The following is a 24,983-nucleotide window of genomic DNA, read 5'->3' as shown; positions in this document are numbered from 1 at the left end:
GGTTAGAGATAGGGCATGATGAGCCCATGTATGGATTTAAACAGGAAGAAGAAAAATCTAAATCTGAAGCATTGCTGGGACCAACAGCCAATGTAGACAAGGTGATGATGGGCAGCAGGACTTTGTTCAAGATGGGAAACTAACATCAGAGATTTGAATGAACTTAGAGGGTGAAAAATGAGAGGTCAGCCAAGCCAGTCTATGTTACAGACAAAGAATTAAGCAGCCTTTGTAATGCAGATATAGGTTCAGAAGTGGGGACATTCAAGTTACTGATATAAGAACATGAAGAGAATTCATTGCTGGAGATGCTAATCGATAGGTAGCAGAGAAACCAAGAGAAGGCAGACTTGAATGAGTTGGAGTGAAAGTATTGCAGGAGGATGACGACTGAGTCAAAAGCTGTAGAGAGATTGAGGAAGACAAAAAAATGCACTATTGTCAGAGTTCACTGATTGCCATTTTTGACTTTGGTTCAAGCTGGTTTATTGCTGTGGCAATGGTGGAAGCCTAACTGGAAAGATTCAAAGGCAGCTGTGAGAAAGACTGGTATGGATGTGGCAGTGTGTGGCAGCTGTGTCACTGTCGCTAGCACTCAGATCAGAGCCAGAAGTTTGTGGATTCAAGTCCTACTCCAAGACCTTAGCACGAAAATCAAAGCTGACACACCCAGTACAGTACTGAGAGAGTGCTGCACTGTCGGAGGTGCTGTCTTCGAATGAAATGTTAAACCGAGGCCATCTATGCCTATATGACGGGTGCAAAGATCCCATGATACTATTTCGAAGTGGAGCAAAGACGTATCTCTAGTTGATTTTTATCCCTCAACCAATATCATGAAAAAAATCAGCTGGCTTGTTTCACATTGCAGTTTGTAGGAGCTTTTTTAAAATTTATTCATGGGATGTGGGCTTCTCTGGCTGGGCCATCGTTTATTGCCCATCTCTAGTTGCCCTTGAGGAGGTTGTGGTAACCTGCCTTCTTGAACTGCTACAGTCCATGTAGTGTAGGTATACCCACAGTGCTGTTAGGGAGGGTGTCCAGGATTTTGACCCAGTGACAGTGAAGGAACAGCAATATACTTCCAAGTCAGGATGGCAAGTAACTTGGAGGGGAACTTCCAGGTTGTGGTGTTCCCATCTATCTGCTGATCTTGTCCTTCTAGGTGGTAGTGGTCATGGGTTTGGAAAGTGCTGTCTAAGAAGCCTTGGTGAATTCCAGTAGTGCATGTTGTAGATGGTACACATTGCTGCTACTATTGTGTGTCGGTGGTGGAGGGTGAATGTTTGTGGATGTGGTGCCAATCAAGTGGGCTGCTTTGTCCTGGACAGTGTCAAGCTTCTTGTGTGTGCAAATTGGCTGCCACATTTCCTACAGTGACAGCACTTCCAAAAGTGCTTCATTAGCTGTAAAGTGCTTTGAGACATGTGGTGGTTGTGAAAAGGCACCATATAAATACAATCTAATAATACATTTAAGGAATAAAATCAGAAAATGCTGGAAATGCTCAGCAGGCCTGGCAGCATCAGCGGAGAGAAAAACAAAGAGAATGTTTCAGATTCATGACCCTTCGCTAGAATTAATAGTATTTCCAGCATTTTCTCCATTTAATTCAGATTTCCAGCATCAGCAGCACTTTGCTCTTGTAATATATTTAAGGACTTTGGCGGAAAAGGAAGTTGGAGATGCAACACTAGTGATTTGAGGAAGGGGGTAATGGTGGTTTAGAGAGACAACGGTACCAAAGGTAGTGAACAATTAATCAGTGAAATTTAAAGCCATCAAGCTCTGGTCGAACCACACCGTTTTCATTCCTGCTCACTGAAGCATAGGGGAATTAAAACACAGAAAAGCTGCAAAAAATTCCCAGCACTTTCCCAGCTCTAGGTTCAACCTGCTTGTTTGTTTCAGAATGACAATTTATTTGTTTGCCCAACTGCTTTAATAACTGCATGTGGGGGTGGAGGGAGGAGGAAGGTCAAGGGTCAGCAAATTATCAGGTGTTACACTTCTCATTAGTGGATGGTGAGGTCATGCAGGAGTTCTGCGAATTTTGCCATCATTGGGTAGGAGGGGGGAAAATATATCTGCAGGGGTTACCTGTGCTGCAAGCAGCATTTCTAATTGGGCTTGGCTGCAATGGATTTTGGAGAGTAAAGCAAGCTCCTAAGCACAGGAGAGGGTGGGAACAGAAAGTCTTGCTTTGAAAATTGGTGAGAAGCTGCTGGAAGGCTGAAATCTAGCTGTAATTGCACAAATTTCTAAACTTAGAACACTATTCAATTTCAGCATACAAAACCCAAAAGCATAAGGGTACAACCATCTGAAAATAATTTAAGTCAAACTGTGAATTAATTCCACAAAATTTTCAAAAATTTCCTTCCCAATGCCAAATAAGAAAGTAGGCAATATTTCTAAAATTTGTGTTCACCTTGTAGGCCTTTAGGTAAGTCCATAGTCTTGATGATTTCTTCTGCAATATCAAAGGCATTCAATCCAGTCAGCTTCTTTTCCCAGAATAACTAAAAAAAGTGTTGGGGAGAAAAGAGTAAATATTTTAAAGTGTAAACTGGAAAAAAGACAAGTTTTGTTAATTTTCTACAGATAACTTTTTTAAAGAAGCATTTGAATTGAAAACAGTAGGAATTCAAATGCCAATTAATTTTAGCTGAGTTTTGAATAGAAATTGCAGACAAATTAAAAATAGAAAGCATTTAAAAACGTGAGCTCTCCCAATGGCTTGCTTAGTCAGCAAATGCATAGCATGTGACAATACTAAACCATATAGGTCATTACTATCCAACATGCCTGCTGAAAAGCATATGCGTGCAGAGGTTGGCTGAGGGCAGAATTAAGCTCAGAAGCAATGTCCTGCTTGGACAAATAAGCTGCTAATACACTCTAGATATACAGAGAGAACCCTCATATTGGCAAGCTGCCAGAATGTTGCTGATGCCATTGAAACAGTACCTCTGCAAGCATCAGTACCTTCAGGAAGGAGGGGTGGGAGGGGCAAAGAGGGGGAAAAACAAATATTGATAACATTAATTACATATTTATAAAATTGAAAAAAATAAAAAGTTGCTGTAATAGTGTAGAAAATTTGCAGTGGTCTATAAGTGTGATATTAATCAGTTACCTGCCGTGGCTGTTCTACAGCTTTCTGTGGATCCATTTTTACTTTGTTGTTGGGGTGGTTGGTCACTTTAGTAACTGGCTGTTTGAAAATTGAAGCAGTCTGTCTAACAGGTAGTGAAGTGTTCAGATCTGGCTTGCCCTGTAAAAATCAATCAATTCATGAGTATGGATAATACACTCCACCTGCAACTAGCACAAATTTTAAACATTTTAGACTATATGATACTGAACAAATTCATCAGAATCTAGAGACTAATTTAACATTTTAAACGATCTAACATATCAAATGTACAAAATTAAAAACTTTTGAGATATTATAATGCAGTCTAAAGTGTTATAAAATGATTATGGTATATTCCATATATTTTATTCAAGTTACTAAGTTACCAAACAATTCAGCACATATGGGGGGAGGGGGGAGGAAGGGGATTCAACAGCTTTACTTTTTCCCACAGAGATAATGATTTCTTGTTGAGTGCTCTAGAATTCAATGATGTAGAGAAAGATCCAATAATCTGCCAATGCCCTCGTGATTTCAGTAGGGTTTTAATTCAGTTTATCTATTTTTTTAATTGATCCGACCGTTCTACTCTGCATGTGTTTATATGTACAATTCATCCACCCATTCCACTCACTTCCTCCCCAAGTCCCCTCCGATGAAAAGTATGCATGGGCAGACAGAATCATGCACAATATGACATCTGCCACCTTCAAGTACCTCCTGACAGTCATCACCATCACATTGGAGAAATGGTCACAGCTTGAGAGATGGGGAGGAAAATGAAAAAAAGAGAGTGGCCATCCTTTCCCAAGACGGTGGCCTCGAGGTGAAGATAGAATGCTCCCTGGTCAGCTCTGATGCCTCCATTCCTTAATCTCTGTGAGTTGTCTGCACTTTGAGTGGTGTCTTGCAGCAATATCAACTGGAATATTATGTTACACAGATCACGCAAAATGTTCCAAAAATTTGCATCAAGTATTGAATATTACACAATAAATAGCTGAAATGTTTTAACTATTCAAGGGAAGGGCAAAAAAACTTGCAAACCCAAATCATTCAATATTACATATGTTACGTAAAATATGCTGTGCTACACTCAACTCTTCTTGTAACATTTCCTTTCCCATCAACCCATCACCCAAGTATTGGGACCCATGTTGCCATTGTAATCATCGAGCACCAATCTGAAATGGACACCATGTCCTTGTCACCCATTGAGGGCAGCATATAATCAAAGTGTTAAAGTTAGCAGGCTCCTTGTCAAAAGTCCCTCCACTCTAAATGTAACCATTATTTTTACAGAAGAAAATTGTACAGTTGGGTTTCGACTAAAATATACTTTTTGAAGTAAGCCCTCAACAATATGGAGGTGCTCAACTACTTTTAATAATGGGTTATCTTATGTTGCCAGATAACTTTCTAATGCTGAGCCCAACTAATTATTTCAGAACCACAAATTAAATTTCTTTTGGAATTCAAACATTTAAGTGACAGCTAAAGTATCCAAATAGGCAATTAGTAACAGAAAATAAGGGTGAGCAAGAGATTATCCTTGCTGGTCTGATGCTGAAATAAATGGACCATTTTGGTTGAAGGAAAGCAAATTCACCCCAGGACAGAATGAGCACTAAGATGAAACTGAAATCATTACCTTATGTAAAAGTCATTGCATGCTGATATTCTAGTCTCCCCAAGCATTTCCACCAGTGACAACAGATTACACACGATTGAAGATATCCGATTTTTTAAAAAAGTGGTAAGTTGCCAATCTTAACCATACCAAGCAAGGGATGGCTAGGAGCTTCACTATAAAAGATGAAGCAAAGATACTCCATGTCTCAGCCTATTCTCATACACCTGGAAGCAGCTGGTTGTACATTCAGCTTCAGTAGAAGCCTGGAAGCAGGTTTCCAAGGCTTTCATTGGCATACGAAGCTCAAATAAGTGAAAACACTCAGGTTTATAGAGCAATTTCACCTACTCAGTTCTGGTGAGCGTGCATAACATGACTTGAGCATGGACAGACATAAGGGGGCAGAGTCTATTTTGTTTCCAATCTTAAGATATATAAAAGCCAATTGATTTGATAAAAATCAGTATCAGGGATTAAGATAAGGGCACACGGATCATTCTTCAAATCATTGTGAAATGCAATAAACTGGTGAAAATGTCGAAATCTCAAATACCTTGACCTGGTTGGCAGAGTCGAAGCGCAGCCTCTGTCTGTTCTTGTTCAGTTTGCTGATCAGCATTTTCCCTGTTCGGAAATCAAAACTGCTCAGATCCATCGAGTTGCCCAGGTACCGTGCAAGCTGTGGCTTGCTTCTGAATTTCTTTCCACTTGGACTAGAGTAATACAAACAAAAATAGAAGTGTTTCTTACTGCATTATGCAAAACATTGCAACAATTGTTTTTTTTTAAAAACTTACACTTTCTAAGCAACTAAAACCTACCAATTAACATGGCATAAGTGCAGGAAGTTTAGACATGCTACCGAAACCATCATACTACACGGTCATAGATATGATAATCTAGCACAAAAACCACTTGCTCATCAAAAGGCATTGTTATGATCATATTTTTATTTACTTTTCAGTTTTAAGTTAGGGGATTAGTCATGACAATCCAAGAATCTATGTAGAATCCACACTACTGGGCACCACTAACAATTAACCTTATGGCATGACACAGTAGCACATTTTGGATACTCAACTTTCCACATAACTACTTATGGTCACAGCCATGCAAAATAATGACAGGAGCTTCACCAAAGGGAAGGGAAGAGGGGAAAAAAGTGCCATTTTTCACACTATTCTCAAAAACCTCCAAGCAGCTGGTTATACAGCAGCATTAGCAGAGGCCTGGAAACAAAATACCACAATTTTCTCAGCCAGGAAAGGTGAACTGTGCAGGGAGATTTCAAGGGGAAAAAATAATAAAGCTGAAAAATCAAGGAAATTAAATTTGTAACAACATTTACACAGTCCCAGAAACTCTAGAACTTCTACAGTGTTAGTCGTTTGGACCCATGATCCCCACATACCAATCTCCTGATCTCAATCATGCTAGAGAAGGAGAAGGTGTCACACGCTTCCCCATGGGGAAGAAAAAGGACTCTCACGCACCTCCTAGTGGACAGCTCAAGAGCTACATTGGCAGAGGCCTGGTAGCAGATCACCTGCCTCTCTTCTTGGCCAGGGAATGGTGCGTGATGGACAGGCAACCTAAACAAGAGGGGAAAAACACAATTTAAAAGAGGGGATGGAAATGGAACATAATTAAGCATTTTGAATTTTTCCCACCCCATCATCTTCATGGAGATAACTGCAGAAAACTTCAGAATGATAGCAATTTAGACAGCAAGGGATTGGTCTAATAGCAGTTTAAATAATATGTATATTTGAATTATGCTTCTTCTGGAAATATTACTTTCAACCATCAGGCTAAGTGTATTTAAGATCTGTACTGAACATAGTTCCGGTAAGGAGCATTTGGGCTTCCTACTCACCAAAAATTTCAAATCTCAAAACGAGATCTACGTATGCATAAGAGAGGCATAGCTTTAAATTTTCAACCATACGCAATCACTGTCTATCATCACATCACAGAGACTCTCAATGCTGAACACTGCTTACTAATGATCGAACAAAGTGGGGGAGAAACCATCTAATTCAATGAAGTTATAACTGATACAGTACAGCCATTCTTATTTTTAATTTTAAAAAAATCTAGTTTTCAATTTCACACACAGAAAGACCTTTCGGAATTTGCAAACAACACAGATACAAGGTATTGGAGTTTTAACAGCAGTGGAATTGGACTGCATTAGAAGGAGGTCTTGTAGTTTGGTAGCATTACAAAAGAGAAATCTAGAATTTAGCTGAAATATAGGTATAGTAGCACGGTGGAGAGAGACAATCTCCTTAGAGATAATGAAGTGGCTCTTGGAAAATAGTTCTTTCAGACAGTTCATAAACACCGCAGTATATAAATTGCATACATTAAAAAAACCCAAGTACATAGCATTTTATGTTAAAGTTGCCATAAAAATGCAAATTGTGTCAATAATTGGCTCACAAAATATTCAAAAAAATTTATAACTTGCTACTTCTGTGCACACACCCTGGGAAGAATGAACAACTTTCGAGAGATCATAGTTTCGTACAATCCCCTTTTGAGAGATCATAGTTTCGTACAATCCCCTCTTTCCCCGCCCCACCCCTTTTGGGAAAATATAAATGAAGGCGTGCAGACACAAAACAATCTTAGTGTAATCATTATTGTGAAATGTAATTTTAGTGTCTTACATTAGAAACTTAAATATTTAAAGTACACAAAGAAAAATGTGATCTAGAAGAATTTTCAAAATCAGCTTGACCTGACTGAGCCACGTGGAAAATGTACCATGAAAACAACAGAAACTGACATACCACTAAAAAACCAAACTGAACCAGAATTTAAATGTGTTCCTACTTTAAAAATACGAAATTTGAGCCAAGTATGATGCCAGAATAAAGTACAGGACATGTGTACCAATACACCATTTCAAATGTATGGATTTTAATTTTTAAAAGGAATGTTTATAATTATCACACTTAGTTTTGCCAATTACACTTTAAACAAGGCAGAAGTAAATAACCAAAAATGCAATGATCTTTTGGCATCATAGACTAACCACACCAAATGGCATAGTTGGTCTCTGCCACACAACCACTATCAGGAAAAATGTGCCAATTCTGCATTATTGGAGAAAAAAACAGAATAAATTACAAATTTTGTCCACTGAACATTAGCCCTACACTTAGGTTAGTTCAGCAAATGTCAATAAGGTATAGCAGGGTTTACACAAGGAGACTTGAGGAGAGAAGATAGGAATCACTTCCTCACCAGAAATAGGATAATCTGAATTATGCTGGACAAAGAAAAAACATTTTTAAACGTCATTTTTTAAAAATTTACTGTATTTCTAATTAGACCTTTGGACTATGTGGTTTGAACAGTACCAGTAAGTATTTGGAATACTGATGGAGGCAGATCATCTCACGCTTCAATATCTAATAAAGATCATTTAGTTCAGTTAGTAGCATTTATCTCAGAGTCAGAGGGTTTAATTTTCAATCCACTGCATATAATCTATAACCATGTAATATTATTAAGCAAATGGTGACTTGTCAATTGTGCCATTCTTCGGATTAGATTTGTCGTTAAAACTTAGCAATATCTGCCTGTTTAGGTAGATGTACCATACATCTTTTTTTGGGGAGGAGAAAGCTCTCTTGTGCCCGATTGGCATTCATTCTTCAACCAAAATTATCAAAACATTCATTTCATTGTGGTTGAAGGACTTTACTGTGCACAAATTGGCTGCTCTCATCAATTGACAAAAATGTGACTGCAATTCAAAGGCAATTAATTGTAAAAATAAGTTAAGATGTTCCTCCACAAGATGAATCTCTAGTCAAGTTAAAAAAAATTGCCATATTGCGTCAGAAAAGCTTGTTCCAACAGTAATATATTAAATACAGAACATCACATAAGGAAGCACTTAAGTTATTAGTGGGCAAGATGATCTTGGGATATGATTAACAAAGCAATTATATCCAATTTAACAGCATAATGCTGTCCATTGGGTAGTATCAAGTGAAATTTTTCATAAGATCATAAGAAATAGGTGGCCATTCAGCCCATCGAGTCTGCTCTGCCATTCAATAAGATCATGGGTGATCTGATTGTGACCTTAACTTTAATTCTTGCCTCCCTTGTCAATCAAAAGTCTGTGACTCAACCTTGAATATATTCACATATAGTAATGATTTGGACTTAAATGTAGGAGGCATTAATGGGAAATTTGCAGATGACACAAAAATTGGCTGCATAGCTAATAGTGAAGAGGATAGCTGTTGTCCCCAGAATGATATCAATGGTTTGATTGAGTGGGGGGGAAAGTGGCAATTGGAAGGCAGTCCAGAGAAGTGTGAGGTAATGCATTTGGAGTGGGCAAACAAAGCAAGGGAATACGCAATAAATGGGAATTGAGAGGGGTTGAGGGGAAGTGAGAGACCTTGGAGTCCATGTCCACAGAGCCCTGAAAATGGCATGACAAGTGAATAAGATAGTAAAGAAAGCATATGGCACGCCTTCCTTTATTGGGTGAGGTATTGAATACAAAAGCAGGGATGTAGTGCTGGAACTTTATAAAATGCTGGTTAGACCACAGGTGGAATTGTGTAGAGTTCCGGTCACCATAATACAGGAAGGACATAATTGCTCTGGAGAGAGTATAGAAGAGATTTACAAGAATGCTGACAGGGCTTGAAAATTGCAGCTATGAGAAAAGATTGGATAGGCTAGGATTGCTCTCCTTAGAACAGAGGAGGCTGAGGGGTGACCTAATTGAGGTGTACAAAATTATGAGGGGGCTAAATGGACGAGATAGGAAAGTTCTGTTTCCCCAGCTGAAGGGTCAATTACTAGGGGGCATAGATTTAAGGTGATTGGCAGAAGGATTAGAGGGGACATGAGGAAAAATGTTTTCATCCAGGGGGTGGTGGGCATCTGGAATTCACTACCTAACTTGGTGATTGTTGCTGAAACACTCAACTCATTTAAAAGGTATCTGGATGTGCACCTGAAGTGCTGTAACCTGCAAGGCTATGGACCATGTGCTAGAAAGTGGGATGAAAAATGAGCAGCTAGCTTCTTTTTTCTCTATGATCAGCGCAGACACAATAGGTTAAGGCGCAGAAAGAGGCAAATCAGCCTTTCTATGGTTCAATGACTCAATTTCCACTGCTTGCTGGGGGTGAGAATTCCAAAGATTATCAACCCTCAGAAGAAATTCCTCCCCATCCAGGTCTTAAATGGGAACTCCCTTATTTTTAAACGGTGTCCCCTAATTCTAGATTCTCCCACAAGAGCAAACATCGTTCCCGTATCTGCCCTGTCAAGTCTCCTCAGAATCTTGTGTGTTTCAATAAGATCGTGCCTCACTCTTCTAAATTCCGAGTATAGGTCCAACCTTTCCTCATTAGACAATCCCTTCATCCCAGGTATCAGCCTAGTGAACCTTCTCTAAACTACTCCCAATGCAAGTATATTCCTCCTTAAGGAGGCCAAAACAACTCCAGGTGCAGTCTCACCAATGCCCTGTACATTTGTAGTGTAACTTCCCTTTTATACTCTATCCCCTTTGCAATAAAGCACAACATTCCATTTGTCATCCTAATCACTTGCTGTATCCGCATGCTAAGTTTTTATGATTCATGTACAAGGGCACCCATTTCCCTCTGTAGTGCAGCATTTTGTAGTCTCTCTATTTCAATAACATTCCGCTTTTCTATTCTTCCTGCCAACGTGGACAACCTCACATTTTCCCACATTATATTTCATCTGCCAAATCTTTGCCCACTCAGTTAACCTATCCAAATACCTTTGCAGACTGTTTCCTCCTCACAATTTACTTTCTTACGTATCTTTGTATCATCAGCGAATTTGCTACGATACAGATGGTCCTTTCATCGAAGTCATTAATATAGATTTTGAACGTCAGATTCAGGAAAATCCTCCAGATTTAATTCTGAAAATTTAACATACAGAAGTAGTTGAATCATTATTGCATTCAGTCATTTCAAAGTTATACGAAGGGCATGGTGGTAGAAATTGTTCCAAAGATTAGGTTCTCCTTGTTTGAGGGAAATACACCAACATGGAAATGCCCTGTGCTCCATGTGTTATAAAACAGATGCATTGAAGAGAAAAGACCATGCTTCCCAAACTGTGTGTTATGACCCCCAGTGGGGTCACAAAACTAAATTTTGGGGCTGCGAGCTCTGATACAGCAATGGCTGTCGTGAAGCTCCAACCAAGTGCTAACAGCTGTGAGGCCCCTTTAAATCCTTGTGTGTCAGCGTGGCCTAACTGACTTTCTTTGATGTCTGATCAAAGTTCCAAAAATCCATCAAAAAGGTATTCTATTTAAAAGCCCTGCAGTTCAAACAGCCCCCCACTCTCTCAGCTCACCAGCCACCACCCCATTCCAACAACAGGTCTCAGGTTTCAATCTTCCCAACTGGCACTCGCTCTGGGGCTACAGAATTCATCAAGCCTCAAAATGGTGTCACAGTGGGAAAAAGTTTGGGAAGCACAGGAAAAGACAATTCTCAAATGGATAATACAAATGGCAGGAAGAATCCTGGCTACTGTCTCTTCATTACCAGCTTCTTAAAGTACTGAAAAAAAAACTGGATCTGCCAATTCAAGAGTGGTTTGGGTTGCAAATAAATGACAATCAGTATGCTGTGCTACACATGGCAAACTTATTTAAATCTCTATTGCCTCATGGAAGCAAACTTGCTTTGCTCAGTTATCACCAAGCAAGTGATTACACAAGCAAGTATTTCCTTGACTTCTGCAACAGAATAAATGATCACCGGTTAAAATATTTTCCACTCAATATCCTAGGTTTCATAGATGTTCACACAAATAATGTAAATCCTGCTTTCTGAAAATCTGTTGGTGCTGGCTGAACCAACAGCAGTAGACCATTCTTGGCAACACTGGGTTAAAAATAATATTGTTGCTACATAAAAATATCTACTGTTTTAGAGGCACTTATTTGATTCCAACATCTATCATTTGCTCTGTGCTCAAATAATCAATGGCTTCAAGTACAAACGTGCAGACAAACTGACAAAGATCACTTCATTAAAAATGCGTAATTTCATAAACCTCCAGATTGTACAGCCATTACAATATATGCAGACTCAGTGGTTACTTTCAACATTTGCTATGCTGAGATGTCTGCTCGATTTATTTTTGCTGTGCAAGTTTTGTGGAAAGCACAATCATGTATTTTCAATTTTCCCGAGTTTCTGAAAGTTATGTATTCCTGCGAACGGTGCAATATAAAACAGGTTTGGCGGATTCAGTTTGTCATATATCAAGCTCATTTTATATAGTGCGTACATCTATTGTGAGAACAGGAGATACAACTTCTGAACTTCTCATTACAGGTGGCACAGAAAAGTCTTCAAATTAATATTCAACCATCTTATATCACTTCAATGCAGGTGAATCTCCATTGGATTATTTGACTTTTCAGATCAAAGATAAATTTCCTACTTTCCAATTTTGTCTTAAATTCAGTTGGTAATTTTCAATTTGTATATATATTTTTAAAAGTCTGCTGGATTTAGGAATAAATTGACGTAAACCTTTACAATTCAGATTCAAAGCATTTTATTGCATTACAATACGAAGTATCACTATATAACATACTGAACTCTCGAGTTACATAGGATCATTGGACTTAGGCCTACTCCCGTGCCATTTGGTCCTTCAAGCCTGTGCTGTCATTTAATAAGGCTGCAGTTGATCTGATTGTGGTCTCAACTCTTGTATGCCCTACTTAACCCCTGACTCCCTTGTCTACCAAATATCTATTAAATCAGCCTTGAATAAATTCAACGACACAGCCTCCGCTGCTCGCTGGAGAAGAGAACTCTACAGGCTAATGACTGAGAAAATTTCTCATCTCCGGTCTTAAAAGGAAGACCTCTTATTCTTAAGCAATGTCTCCTAAACTGTTAAACCAAACTAGTCTCCCCCACAAGAGAAAACATCCTTCTTGTATCCACCCAAGTCCTCTCAGGATCTTATATTTTTCAATAAGATCACATCTCATTCTTCTAAATTCCAATGGGTATAGACCTAACCTGTTCAACCTTTCTTCATTAGATCCCAGGAATGAGTCGAGTGAATCTTCTCTAAGCTGCTCCTAACACAATCATATCTTTTTTCAGATAAGGAGACCAAAACTGTACACAGTACTCTAGATGTGGTCTCACCAAGGCCAGTACACATTAAAATTGGAACGATACAGAGAAGATTAGCATGGCCCCTGTGCAAGGATGACACGCAAATTCGTGAAGCGTTCCATATTTTTTACTCGAAAGAGTTACACTAAAACTTTGTTACTTATACATTCCATTCCCCTTGCAATAAATGACAATCTTTCATTTGCCTTCCTAATCACTTGCTGTACTAACTTTTTGTGAACCATGTACTGGGGATCTAGGTCCCTCTGTACCACAGATTTCTGAAATCTCTCTCTATTTAAGTAGTATACTGCTTTTCTATTCTTCCTACCAAAGTGGACAAGTTCATATTTTCCTTTATTATACTCCATATGCCAAATTTTTGCCCACTCACTTAACCTATCCACATACCCCTCTGTAATTTGGGGGCTAAATAAATCCTGCTGTAACATGGCTGTTTGACCCCCAGCAACAGGCCACACAAAATGCAAACAAAAGAAAACGTTCCCAGAAGATAGGAGTCTCTCTGAACCTACTGGCAATATACCAGGTTAAGCCTTCATCTCATTAACACAATCAGATTGCCATGACTACTGTAGGATAGAATTGTCATAATATATATATATTCATTATGGATTTTTTTTAAAAATGCACATATCACAATCAGGTACTTATAAAAGCAAAGAGCAGGTCTAGATACTATAAAAATAACAGTGGTATCATTTTGGTATATCTGACATAGCTAAAAACAACACACATGAGAGTAGAACTATAATTGTTTGCCTTAGAGGGAGTGCAATGAAGGTTCATTAAACTACTTCCTGGGATGAGGGAATTGTCCTCTAAGGAGAGATTGAGTAGACTAGGCCTATATTCTCTGGAGTTTAAAAGAATGAGCGGTGATCTAATTAAAACATATAAAATTCTTAAGTGGCTTGACAGGATAGATGCTGGGGAAGACATTCTCCCAGCTTGGGAGTTTAGAACTAAAGATCACAGTATTAGAATAAAGGATTGGCCATTCAGGGCTGAGAGGAGGAGAAACTTCTTCACTCAAAGGATTATGAACGTATGAACACTCCACCCCAGCAAGCTGTGGGTGCACACTGAATATATTCACGACAGAGATCGATAGACTTTTGAATACTGATGGAAATTAAGAGAAAATGAGGTAGTGCTGGAAGGTGTTGCTGAAGTAAATGATTAGCCATGATTTTATGGAATGGTGGAGCAGGCTCAAGGGACTGACTAACTCTACTTCAACTCCTATTTCTTGTGCATAAAAAATTAAATATATAGGGCATAATTAAGTTTGTGATTTAATTTGCATTGTGTGGCAGCAAAAATAGTATCTTTATCTTGGACTTATCACTCTTTTTACAGCAAGCGTACTTCTATTTTCATATTAATTTCTACTAGGGAGTTTCTTCCTCCTCAGATACAATAAAAATTCTGTACATACATCCTCAACCAGGTTATTCTCATAAATCCTTTCATTTCTTGCACAGCTACAATGACAAATGTAATTGCAAACCTACTGTATTGATGCTTTGAAGGTACACTGGGAAATAAGAGTCCTATTGCATAGGAGGCAAACGTGCAGAGCCATGTCACTTTTGTGAGCAGAGATGCAAGACATTAGCCATGGATATTGTCCAGAATGGATGCAACAATTGTTAAAAAAAAACATTTAGTTGGTCACAATTTGCGTAATTTAGAATGCAAATCAAACCATTAGTTTTGATTTGCCAGAAGTGACAACCCACAATTCTTTTTAAGTTACTTTTCAAATAATGACGGCCCAACAAAAAAAAAAAAATGCTGGCTTGTTCACTAAATTGCAACTCATAACACATTTCCCTCATTCCTCAATTTGCTTCTCCATCCTGCCACTCCTGAAGAAAATGAATGAAGAGCATAAGCATTTCTTGGGCTGGAAAGGACAACTCGAGCCCACAGCCAGCCCCAAAGGAGTTACTTAGGAGCATTGTTCCATAGGCAGCATCTCTTGTATGACAAGATACAAAGTTCAGGGTTAAATGGTTGAAAGATTTTTCCTGTGTTAGCTAGCTTATTAACTTCAGAACTCTGGTAGGGGCACGATTAGGCAAATTAGACTGAGCTTGCTATCCAACAACTCAGGGTGGATATCATCTAAGTAAGGGCTTGGATGTGATAACCTTCATGGTCAGTCTACTAATATTCACTGTCTATACTCACTTCAAAAGTGGCCACTGGGACAAAGTATTCAGCCACATATGGATCTGCAGAATCCTAGTTGGGAAAGCTCTACATCATAAACAGGGAAGTTTGCAAAACACCATGACCATCAGGAAATATGCAACTTTAAAAAAAAGTTCTGCAGTTTGCATTAGCTTAAAAGCAGCGCCGACAGACTCCACATGCCATCAAACCGACCAGTTAAAATTAGACAAAATTCTACAGGAAACAGAATTAAAAACTTCTCTGCAAAAAGTTTCATTTTTTTTAAAGAAATGACTGCAATTAAGTTTTAATTCGAAGCACAGAACGAGCCCGACAGCCACGTGTGTCTGTGCTACTCACACTGGTCCCATTACCGAAACGTACAACGTTACAAAGAACGTGACAATATATTCATCAGTTTTAATGTCGATGATTTCACCATTATACTTGCGGTGCCAGTAGGCATGGAAACCCCTCCACAGTGCAAACACACTGCCGGTAATGAAGTACCTTCCCAAAACCCAGGAGGAGGCAACTTTTCTGAACCGTCCATGTCAAATGTTTCCTTCTGGAATGGAGGAGTTGGGTGCAGCGTGGAGTGAAGCACCAATGCCCAGTAAGAAAGAGACTGTGGGGTGGGGAAAGTTTGCACTGGCGCGGTAATTGTAACAGACGCAGGGCTACCTCAAAAAAACCGGAATGTGAAGGAAGTTTAAAGCCTGTGGGGGAGGCCGAGTAAATGTCGTTTTGTGCTGGGAAGCCAAGACAGGAAGAGGCTTAATGAGCCCCAACAATGTGCACAAAGCGGCGGCTGATGGATGGGGGGGCGCGGATAAAGGGAACAGCAAAGGCCGATGATTCACACGGGGAAGGGGGGGGGGGAAGAGGAGGAGGGGGAAGAGGAGAGGGGGGAAGAGGGAGGAGAGGGGGAAGAGGGAGGAGAGGGAGGAGGGAGGAGAGGGAGGAGAGGGGGAAGAGGAGAGGGGGAAGGGGGGAAGAGGAGAGGGGGAAGGGGGGGGAAGAGGAGAGGGGGAAGGGGGGGGAAGAGGAGAGGGGGAAGGGGGGGGAAGAGGAGAGGGGGAAGGGGGGGGAAGAGGAGAGGGGGAAGGGGGGGGAAGAGGAGAGGGGGAAGGGGGGGGGAAGAGGAGAGGGGGAAGGGGGGGGAAGAGGAGAGGGGGAAGGGGGGGGGAAGAGGAGAGGGGGAAGGGGGGGGAAGAGGAGAGGGGGAAGGGGGGGGGAAGAGGAGAGGGGGAAGGGGGGGGAAGAGGAGAGGGGGAAGGGGGGGGAAGAGGAGAGGGGGAAGGGGGGGGAAGAGGAGAGGGGGAAGGGGGGGGAAGAGGAGAGGGGGAAGGGGGGGGAAGAGGAGAGAGGGAAGGGGGGGAAGAGGAGAGGGAAGGGAGGGAAGAGGAGAGGGAAGGGGGGGAAGAGGAGAGGGAAGGGGGGGAAGAGGAGAGGGAAGGGGGGGGAAGAGGAGAGGGAAGGGGGGGAAGAGGAGAGGGGGGAGGGGGGAAAGAGGAGAGGGGGGAGGGGGAAAGAGGAGAGGGGGAAGGGGGAAAGAGGAGAGGGGGAGGGGGAAAGAGGAGAGGGGGAGGGGGAAAGAGGAGAGGGGGGAGGGGGAAAGAGGAGAGGGGGGAGGGGGAAAGAGGAGAGGGGGAGGGGGAAAGAGGAGAGGGGGGAGGGGGAAAGAGGAGAGGGGGGGAGGGGGGAGGGGAAAGAGGAGAGGGGGGAGGGGGGAGGGGGAAAGAGGAGAGGGGGAGGGGGGAGGGGGAAGGGGGGAGGGGGAAAGAGGAGAGGGGGGAGAGGAGAGGGGGGAGGGGGGAGAGGAGAGGGGGGAGGGGGGGAGAGGAGAGGGGGGAGGGGGGGAGAGGAGAGGGGGAGGGGGGAGAGGAGAGGGGGGAGGGGGAAAGAGGAGAGGGGGGAGGGGGAAAGAGGAGAGGGGGGAGGGGGAAAGAGGAGAGGGGGGAGGGGGAAAGAGGAGAGGGGGGAGGGGGGAGGGGGAAAGAGGAGAGGGGGGAGGGGGGAGGGGGAAAGAGGAGAGGGGGAGGGGGAAAGAGGAGAGGGGAGGGGGAAAGAGGAGAGGGGGGAGGGGAAAGAGGAGAGGGGGAGGGGGAAAGAGGAGAGGGGGGAGGGGGAAAGAGGAGAGGGGGGAGGGGGGAGGGGGAAAGAGGAGAGGGGGGAGGGGGAGGGGGAAAGAGGAGAGGGGGAGGGGGGAGGGGGAAGGGGGGAGGGGGGAGGGGAAAGAGGAGAGGGGGAGAGGAGAGGGGGAGGGGGAGAGGAGAGGGGGGAGGGGGGGAGAGGAGAGGGGGGAGGGGGGGAGAGGAGAGGGGGGAGGGGGGGAAGGGAGGGGGAGGGGGGGGGAGAGGATGAGGGGGGAGAGGAGAGGGGGGAGGGGGGGAGAGGAGAGGGGGGAGAGGAGAGGGGGAGGGGGGAGAGGGGGAGAGGAGAGGGGGAGAGGAGAGGGGGGAGGGGGGGGAGAGGGGAGGGGGGGAGAGGGGAGAGGAGAGAAGGGGAGAGGAGAGGGGGGAGAGGAGGGGGGAGGGAGAGAGGAGAGAGGGGAAAGGCGAGAGGAGAGGGGGGAGAGGAGGGGGGGAGGGGGGGAGAGGAGAGGGGGGAGAGGAGAGGGGGGAGGGGGGAGAGGAGAGGGGGGAGGGGGGAGAGGAGAGGGGGGAGAGGAGAGGGGGGAGGGGGGAGAGGAGAGGGGGGAGGGGGGAGAGGAGAGGGGGGAGGGGGGAGAGGAGAGGGGGGAGGGGGGAGAGGAGAGGGGGGAGGGGGGAGAGGAGAGGGGGGAGGGGGGAGAGGAGAGGGGGGAGGGGGGAGAGGAGAGGGGGGAGGGGGGAGGGGGGAGAGGAGAGGGGGGAGGGGGGAGGGGAGAGGGGGGAGAGGGGGAAGAGGGGAGGGGAAGGGGGAGGGGGGAGAAGGGGGAGGGGGGAGAGGGGGGAGGGGGAAGAGGAGAGGGGGGAAGAGGGGAAGGGGGGAAGGGGGAAGGGGAAGGGGGGAAGGGGGAAGGGGAAGGGGGGATGGGGGGAGGGGGGGGAAGGGGGGAAGAGGAGAGGGGGGGGAGGGGGGAAGAGGAGAGGGAGAAGATGGAGGAGGGAGAAGATGGAGGAGGGGGAAGATGGAGGAGGGGGATGATGGAGGAGGGAAGAGGGAGGAGGGGGAAGAGGAGGAGGGGGGAGGGGGGGATGGGAGAGGGGGGGGATGGGAGAGGGGGGGATGGGAGAGGGGGGGATGGGGGAGGGGGGGATGGGGGAGGGGGGGATGGGGGGAGGGGGGGATGGGGGGGGGGATGGGGGAGGGGGGGATGGGGGAGGGGGATGGGGGGAGGGGGGAGGGAGGGGGGATGGGGAGGGGGGGGAGGTGGGAGAGTTGGGGGAGGGGGAGGGAGGGAGAGATGGGGGGAGGGGGGTGGGGAGGGAGAGATGGGGGCTGGGGGGGGGAGGGAGAGATGGGGATGGGGGGGGAGGGTGAGATGGGGGATGGGGGGGGGAGGGGAGAGATGGGGGGATGGGGGGGGGAGGGAGAGATGGGGGATGGGGGATGGAGGGAGAGATGGGGGATGGGGGATGGAGGGAGAGATGGGGGATGGGGGATGGAGGGAGAGATGGGGGATGGGGGGGGAGGGAGAGATGGGGGATGGGGGGGGGAGGGAGAGATGGGGGATGGGGGGGGGAGGGGAGAGATGGGGGATGGGGGGGGGAGGGAGAGATGGGGGATGGGGGGGGGGGAGGGAGAGATGGGGGGATGGGGGGGGGGGAGGGAGAGATGGGGATGGGGGGGGGGGAGGGAGAGATGGGGGATGGGGGGGGGAGGGAGAGATGGGGGAGGGAGAGATGGGGGAGGGAGAGATGGGGGAGGGAGAGATGGGGGAGGGAGAGATGGGGGAGGGAGAGATGGGGGAGGGAGAGATGGGGAGAGGAGAGATGGGGGAGGGAGAGATGGGGAGGGAGATGGGGAGGGAGAGATGGGGGAGGAGAGATGGGGGAGGGAGAGATGGGGGAGGGAGAGATGGGGCAGGGAGAGATGGGGCAGGGAGAGATGGGGGAGGGAGAGATGGGGCAGGGAGAGATGGGGGAGGGAGAGATGGGGGCAGGGAGAGATGGGGAGGGAGAGATGGGGGAGGGAGAGATGGGGAGGGAGAGATGGGGGCAGGGAGAGATGGGGGCAGGGAGAGATGGGGGCAGGGAGAGATGGGGGCAGGGAGAGATGGGGGAGGGAGAGATGGGGCAGGGAGAGATGGGGCAGGGAGAGATGGGGAGGGAGAGATGGGGAGGGAGAGATGGGGCAGGGAGAGATGGGGGCAGGGAGAGATGGGGCAGGGAGAGATGGGGGAGGGAGAGATGGGGAGGGAGAGATGGGGGCAGGGAGAGATGGGGGCAGGGAGAGATGGGGCAGGGAGAGATGGGGGAGGGAGAGATGGGGCAGGGAGAGATGGGGGCAGGGAGAGATGGGGGAGGGAGAGATGGGGGCAGGGAGAGATGGGGGAGGGAGAGATGGGGGCAGGGAGAGATGGGGGAGGAGAGATGGGGAGGGAGAGATGGGGCAGGGAGAGATGGGGCAGGGAGAGATGGGGCAGGGAGAGATGGGGGCAGGGAGAGATGGGGCAGGGAGAGATGGGGCAGGGAGAGATGGGGCAGGGAGAGATGGGGCAGGGAGAGATGGGGCAGGGAGAGATGGGGCAGGGAGAGATGGGGCAGGGAGAGATGGGGCAGGGAGAGATGGGGCAGGGAGAGATGGGGCAGGGAGAGATGGGGCAGGGAGAGATGGGGCAGGGAGAGATGGGGCAGGGAGAGATGGGGCAGGGAGAGATGGGGCAGGGAGAGATGGGGCAGGGAGAGATGGGGCAGGGAGAGATGGGGCAGGGAGAGATGGGGCAGGGAGAGATGGGGCAGGGAGAGATGGGGCAGGGAGAGATGGGGCAGGGAGAGATGGGGCAGGGAGAGATGGGGCAGGGAGAGATGGGGCAGGGAGAGATGGGGCAGGGAGAGATGGGGCAGGGAGAGATGGGGCAGGGAGAGATGGGGCAGGGAGAGATGGGGCAGGGAGAGATGGGGCAGGGAGAGATGGGGCAGGGAGAGATGGGGCAGGGAGAGATGGGGCAGGGAGAGATGGGGCAGGGAGAGATGGGGCAGGGAGAGATGGGGCAGGGAGAGATGGGGCAGGGAGAGATGGGGCAGGGAGAGATGGGGCAGGGAGAGATGGGGCAGGGAGAGATGGGGCAGGGAGAGATGGGGCAGGGAGAGATGGGGCAGGGAGAGATGGGGCAGGGAGAGATGGGGCAGGGAGAGATGGGGCAGGGAGAGATGGGGCAGGGAGAGATGGGGCAGGGAGAGATGGGGCAGGGAGAGATGGGGCAGGGAGAGATGGGGCAGGGAGAGATGGGGCAGGGAGAGATGGGGCAGGGAGAGATGGGGCAGGGAGAGATGGGGCAGGGAGAGATGGGGCAGGGAGAGATGGGGCAGGGAGAGATGGGGCAGGGAGAGATGGGGCAGGGAGAGATGGGGCAGGGAGAGATGGGGCAGGGAGAGATGGGGCAGGGAGAGATGGGGCAGGGAGAGATGGGGCAGGGAGAGATGGGGCAGGGAGAGATGGGGCAGGGAGAGATGGGCAGGGAGAGATGGGGCAGGGAGAGATGGGGCAGGGAGAGATGGGGCAGGGAGAGATGGGGCAGGGAGAGATGGGGCAGGGAGAGATGGGGCAGGGAGAGATGGGGCAGGGAGAGATGGGGCAGGGAGAGATGGGGCAGGGAGAGATGGGGCAGGGAGAGATGGGGCAGGGAGAGATGGGGCAGGGAGAGATGGGGCAGGGAGAGATGGGGCAGGGAGAGATGGGGCAGGGAGAGATGGGGCAGGGAGAGATGGGGCAGGGAGAGATGGGGCAGGGAGAGATGGGGCAGGGAGAGATGGGGCAGGGAGAGATGGGGCAGGGAGAGATGGGGCAGGGAGAGATGGGGCAGGGAGAGATGGGGCAGGGAGAGATGGGGCAGGGAGAGATGGGGCAGGGAGAGATGGGGCAGGGAGAGATGGGGCAGGGAGAGATGGGGCAGGGAGAGATGGGGCAGGGAGAGATGGGGCAGGGAGAGATGGGGCAGGGAGAGATGGGGCAGGGAGAGATGGGGCAGGGAGAGATGGGGCAGGGAGAGATGGGGCAGGGAGAGATGGGGCAGGGAGAGATGGGGCAGGGAGAGATGGGGCAGGGAGAGATGGGGCAGGGAGAGATGGGGCAGGGAGAGATGGGGCAGGGAGAGATGGGGCAGGGAGAGATGGGGCAGGGAGAGATGGGGCAGGGAGAGATGGGGCAGGGAGAGATGGGGCAGGGAGAGATGGGGCAGGGAGAGATGGGGCAGGGAGAGATGGGGCAGGGAGAGATGGGGCAGGAGAGATGGGGCAGGGAGAGATGGGGCAGGGAGAGATGGGGCAGGGAGAGATGGGGCAGGAGAGATGGGGCAGGAGAGATGGGGCAGGGAGAGATGGGGCAGGGAGAGATGGGGCAGGGAGAGATGGGGGCAGGGAGAGATGGGGCAGGGAGAGATGGGGAGGGAGAGATGGGCAGGGAGAGATGGGGCAGGGAGAGATGGGGCAGGGAGAGATGGGGCAGGGAGAGATGGGGCAGGGAGAGATGGGGCAGGGAGAGATGGGGCAGGGAGAGATGGGGCAGGGAGAGATGGGGCAGGGAGAGATGGGGCAGGGAGAGATGGGGCAGGGAGAGATGGGGCAGGGAGAGATGGGGCAGGGAGAGATGGGGCAGGGAGAGATGGGGCAGGGAGAGATGGGGCAGGGAGAGATGGGGCAGGGAGAGATGGGGCAGGGAGAGATGGGGCAGGGAGAGATGGGGCAGGGAGAGATGGGGCAGGGAGAGATGGGGCAGGGAGAGATGGGGCAGGGAGAGATGGGGCAGGGAGAGATGGGGCAGGGAGAGATGGGGCAGGGAGAGATGGGGCAGGGAGAGATGGGGCAGGGAGAGATGGGGCAGGGAGAGATGGGGCAGGGAGAGATGGGGCAGGGAGAGATGGGGCAGGGAGAGATGGGGCAGGGAGAGATGGGGCAGGGAGAGATGGGGCAGGGAGAGATGGGGGAGGGAGAGATGGGGGAGGGGGAGATGGGGAGGGGGAGATGGGGGAGGGGGAGATGGGGGAGGGGGGTTAGTGGGGGAGGGGGAGATGGGGGAGGGGGGTTAGTGGGGGAGGGGGAGATGGGGGAGGGGGAGATGGGGGAGGGGGAGATGGGGAGGGAGAGATGGGGGAGGGAGAGATGGGGGAGGGAGAGATGGGGGAGGGAGAGATGGGGGAGGAGAGATGGGGGAGGGGAGGGGGGAGAGATGGGGGAGGGAGAGATGGGGGAGGGAGAGATGGGGGAGGGAGAGATGGGGGAGGGAGAGATGGGGGAGGGAGAGATGGGGGAGGGAGAGATGGGGGAGGGAGAGATGGGGGAGGGAGAGATGGGGGAGGGAGAGATGGGGGAGGGAGAGATGGGGGAGGGAGAGATGGGGGAGGGAGAGATGGGGGAGGGAGAGATGGGGGAGGGAGAGATGGGGGAGGGAGAGATGGGGGAGGGAGAGATGGGGGAGGGAGAGATGGGGGAGGGAGAGATGGGGGAGGGAGAGATGGGGGAGGGAGAGATGGGGGAGGGAGAGATGGGGGAGGGAGAGATGGGGGAGGGAGAGATGGGGGAGGGAGAGATGGGGGAGGGAGAGATGGGGGAGGGAGAGATGGGGGAGGGGAGGGGAGAGAGATGGGGGAGGGGAGGGGAGAGAGATGGGGGAGAGAGATGGGGGAGGGGAGGGGAGAGAGATGGGGGAGGGGAGGGGAGAGAGATGGGGGAGGGGAGGGGAGAGAGATGGGGGAGGGGAGGGGAGAGATGGGGGAGGGGAGGGGAGAGATGGGGGAGGGGAGGGGAGAGATGGGGGAGGGGAGGGGAGAGATGGGGGAGGGGAGGGGAGAGATGGGGGAGGGGAGGGGAGAGATGGGGGAGGGGAGGGGAGAGATGGGGGAGGGGAGGGGAGAGATGGGGGAGGGGAGGGGAGAGATGGGGGAGGGGAGGGGAGAGATGGGGGAGGGGAGGGGAGAGATGGGGGAGGGGAGGGGGAGAGGAGGGGGAGGGGAGGGGAGAGATGGGGGAGAGATGGGGGAGAGGAGGGGGAGGGGAGGGGGAGAGGAGGGGGAGAGGAGGGGGAGAGGAGGGGGAGAGGAGGGGGAGAGGAGGGGGAGAGGAGGGGGAGGGGAGAGATGGGGGAGGGGAGGGGAGAGAAGGGGAGGGGAGGGGAGAGATGGGGAGGGGAGGGGAGAGATGGGGAGGGGAGGGGAGAGATGGGGAGGGGAGGGGAGAGATGGGGAGGGGAGGGGAGAGATGGGGAGGGGAGAGATGGGGAGGGGAGAGATGGGGAGGGGAGAGATGGGGAGGGGAGAGATGGGGAGGGGAGAGATGGGGAGGGGAGAGATGGGGAGGGGGGAGGGGAGAGATGGGGAGGGGGGAGGGGAGAGATGGGGAGGGGGGAGGGGAGAGATGGGGAGGGGAGAGAGATGGGGGGGGAGAGAGATGGGGGAGGGGGGAGGGAGAGATGGGGGAGGGGGGGAGGGAGAGATGGGGGAGGGGGGGAGGGAGAGATGAGGGAGGGGGGAGGGAGAGATGAGGGAGGGGGGAGGGAGAGATGGGGGAGGGGGGAGGGAGAGATGGGGGAGGGGGGGAGGGAGAGATGGGGGAGGGGGGGAGGGAGAGATGGGGGAGGGGGGGAGGGAGAGATGGGGGAGGGGGGGAGGGAGAGATGGGGGAGGGGGGGAGGGAGAGATGGGGGAGGGAGAGATGGGGGAGGGGGGGAGGGAGAGATGGGGGAGGGAGAGATGGGGGAGGGGGGAGGGGAGAGATGGGGAGAGATGGGGGAGATGGGGGAGGGGAGAGATGGGGAGAGATGGGGGAGGGGGGGAGGGAGAGATGGGGAGAGATGGGGGAGATGGGGGAGGGGAGAGATGGGGAGAGATGGGGGAGGGGGGGAGGGAGAGATGGGGGAGATGGGGGGTGAGGGAGAGAGGAGGGAGATGGGGGGTGAGGGAGAGAGGAGGGAGATGGGGGGTGAGGGAGAGAGGAGGGAGATGGGGGGTGAGGGAGAGAGGAGGGAGATGGGGGGTGAGGGAGAGAGGAGGGAGATGGGGGGTGAGGGAGAGAGGAGGGAGATGGGGGAGGGAGAGATGGGGGAGGGCGAGATGGGGGAGGGGGGGAGGGAGAGATGGGGGAGGGGGAGATGGGGGGGGGGAGATGGGGGGGGGGGAGATGGGGGAGATGGGGGGGGAGGGAGAGAGGAGGGAGATGGGGGAGGGGAGAGATGGGGGGGGGGTTGGGAGTGGGGGGGGGCTGGGCCTAGGCCTATGGTCCCTCCACCACCCCCCCCCGAAACCACCGCTAGGCCGCGGCCTCCCCCCATCACTCACCTATAGTAATAGACGTCGCTCTTCCCCGCCGACAGGCCGGACTTTCGAGTTACTTCTTCCCTTTTCCAGCCGGAGGGGAGCGCCGAGCACTCGAACCGCTTCCTTTCCATCTCCAGGATTGCCGGCTTGATATGGACAAAGACCTAAAGGGGGAGGGGGGGGGGAGGGGAAATGGGGGGGGGGGGGGGGGAATCTAGTGGGGGAGGGGGTGATGGTGGAAGGAGAGGAGAGGAGAAGAGGGAGAGAGGGGAGAGGGGGGGGGGTGGGAAGAAGGATCTTTCGCTACCACCCGGCCCGCCGGCGCTTCCTTCCCCCTTTCACCGGCCGCTCGCCCGCCTCGCGCTGCCGCCCCGCCCCCAACCCCCCGGGCCGCACCACCTACAACACTCCGCGCACAATCAACCG

The 24,983-nt window shown here is 49.9% G+C and overlaps 1 protein-coding gene and 1 non-coding gene across 5 annotated transcripts in view; one reads left to right on the top strand and one right to left on the bottom strand.

Annotated features, from left to right (window-relative positions):
- The window catches only part of mbd3a (methyl-CpG binding domain protein 3a), a 38,337-nt gene extending 13,598 nt beyond the window's left edge, over positions 1 to 24,739 (bottom strand). Inside the window, exons 1-5 of one of the 4 annotated variants that reach the window (XM_041203695.1) lie at positions 24,579 to 24,739; positions 6,266 to 6,364; positions 5,326 to 5,485; positions 3,140 to 3,277; positions 2,432 to 2,522 (exon numbers count right to left, since the gene is read on the bottom strand). In XM_041203695.1, coding sequence (XP_041059629.1) covers positions 2,432 to 2,522; positions 3,140 to 3,277; positions 5,326 to 5,485; positions 6,266 to 6,364; positions 24,579 to 24,688 — 598 coding nt within the window. In that variant the 5' untranslated portion in view covers positions 24,689 to 24,739. The remainder of the gene's footprint in view (positions 1 to 2,431; positions 2,523 to 3,139; positions 3,278 to 5,325; positions 5,486 to 6,265; positions 6,365 to 24,578) is intronic. The other 3 variants (XM_041203696.1, XM_041203697.1, XM_041203699.1) reach the window with 3 other exon arrangements.
- LOC121287696 lies at positions 12,978 to 13,083 on the top strand. Its single transcript, XR_005945228.1, has one exon. It is a non-coding gene; the product is annotated as a U6 spliceosomal RNA (small nuclear RNA).
- Positions 24,740 to 24,983: the final 244 nt, after the last annotated feature.

This window comes from Carcharodon carcharias, chromosome 14, assembly GCF_017639515.1.
Source record: "Carcharodon carcharias isolate sCarCar2 chromosome 14, sCarCar2.pri, whole genome shotgun sequence".
NCBI classification, from domain to species: domain Eukaryota; kingdom Metazoa; phylum Chordata; class Chondrichthyes; order Lamniformes; family Lamnidae; genus Carcharodon; species Carcharodon carcharias.
This window is presented reverse-complemented; position numbering and strand designations above follow the sequence as displayed.